At 47.0% G+C, this 1655-nt stretch overlaps 1 protein-coding gene across 1 annotated transcript in view; it reads left to right on the plus strand.

The window, feature by feature from the left end:
- The window catches only part of LOC105854395, a 36386-nt gene that overhangs the window by 12711 nt on the left and 22020 nt on the right, over nt 1-1655 (plus strand). The window contains exons 5-7 of the mRNA XM_012732806.1: nt 308-551; nt 908-1177; nt 1444-1544. Of these exons, the coding sequence (XP_012588260.1) occupies nt 308-551; nt 908-1177; nt 1444-1544 (615 nt within the window). The remainder of the gene's footprint in view (nt 1-307; nt 552-907; nt 1178-1443; nt 1545-1655) is intronic.

Below are 1655 nucleotides of genomic sequence, written 5' to 3' on the forward strand. Positions count from 1 at the left end.
TTACTGCTCTTTTTGCACCTTTAGTGTATTCTGAAAAAACCCAGTCCATGGCTTTCCTAGAGAACCATGTTTGCCATATAAATATATACATGCATATAAATAGACATTGTAGTTTGACTTTCATACACATCAAGAAAGGGGAGCATACTTTGATCAGAGCTAAGTCATCAAATGAATGGAAATTGTATCTGCAGGAAAGATCATGAAGAGAAGCCCTAGCTCCCAGTGCGCCCAGACACCCCTTTGTTCTCCCTTCCCTCCTGCTGTGTATTTCACCACTGACATGTAATTTCATGTTGGGAGCCAGGGGCGTGAGCTCTTGGGACATCAGTCCTGAGCCCCACAGCCAACCCCGCAGCATGACCAAAGCAGGCACAGTCCATAGTCTCAGGCATAGAAAGATGGTGTTTCCCCAGGGGGCCTTCAGACTGGACATTGAGCTCACATTTGTGTTGCATCTTGATATTGCCAAGACTGCACCTCCCGATACCTCCACTGTGCCAACTGTTAACGAAGGCATCAAAGTGCCGGAGATTGTGGAAAGGGCTGAGGCAGGGTTGGGGTCTCTGTCTGGATCTCCACAGCCCCCCTGGTTCCAGCTTTCACTAGCACTTCTGCCTGTCCGTCAGATCCTGCTTGGCTGAGCTATCCATAGTGAGGTCATCTGGCCGGGATGGCGGGGTCTGGACTGTTGCCCAATGACACACACTGATGGCTCCCAACAATTTCAAAGTTTCTTATTTATTAACTTCAATGCAATCATGTGGCATGTGCTTTTCTTCCTTTCCCTCACTCCCCTATAAATCCCCAGGAACCCTCTGCATCATTGCATTTATCTTCTGTTTGCTAATTAACACTGCAGAATTTTGATATAACATTTAAAAACCTGCTTTCTTTAATGCAACAGGTGTGGGGTGTGAGTGTCATCTTCTCAGAGATGAGCTTCCTGGTTCATAATTTCCAGTCTAAGGTCCACTTAGTTGTCCCCTGTCCACCTTCCTCCCAGGCCCTGTGTCTGTCAGTGGTGGGGGTGAATCGTGTTCCCACCGCTGACTGTCACTGTCCTGAGTCCCCGCCCCTGCTGGCTGCCCTGCTGCTGCTGGACATGACCTTCCCTGGGGGTGATGGCTGCCAGCTTCCCCTTGTTGTGTATGGTGCTGACCAAACACAGGCCGAAGTCAGAATGTTCCTAGTTCACATCACAAGAGATTGATGCTGCTGAGTATGAGTGTGCAGGAGCCAGGTCAGACCAGGGCTGAGGGCTGGAGGGAGCTGTGGGCTCTGACATGGTGCTCGGCTCCCTGTGGGGCCTGTGTCAGGTTGGAGTCTCGGAGTCTCTGTGTTCTGAAAACGTAGAATCTTGTGAAAGACATCACTAATTTTACTTTAAATGAAGTCTTTCATCATGCCTATATAAGTAAAAAATTCTTTTTGTTTGAATAGAGATTTTTCACAAGCATAAAAAGATTGTCATGGGTTGGAGTCTACCGTAATGGCCCCGGTCAGCCATGGACGCTGGAAAACGGGGCAGTTTCACAATTACAGTAAGTTTTATTTAAATACACTCATAAGAAGAAAGGTGTAAAGGAACATAAGAATCACATTAGTGCATTTGATTTCAATTATAGACACGAAGAATGATGTTGAACGTGAAT

Source organism: Condylura cristata, unplaced genomic scaffold, assembly GCF_000260355.1.
Source record: "Condylura cristata isolate star-nosed mole 26May11 unplaced genomic scaffold, ConCri1.0 scaffold00036, whole genome shotgun sequence".
In the NCBI taxonomy this organism is placed as follows: domain Eukaryota; kingdom Metazoa; phylum Chordata; class Mammalia; order Eulipotyphla; family Talpidae; genus Condylura; species Condylura cristata.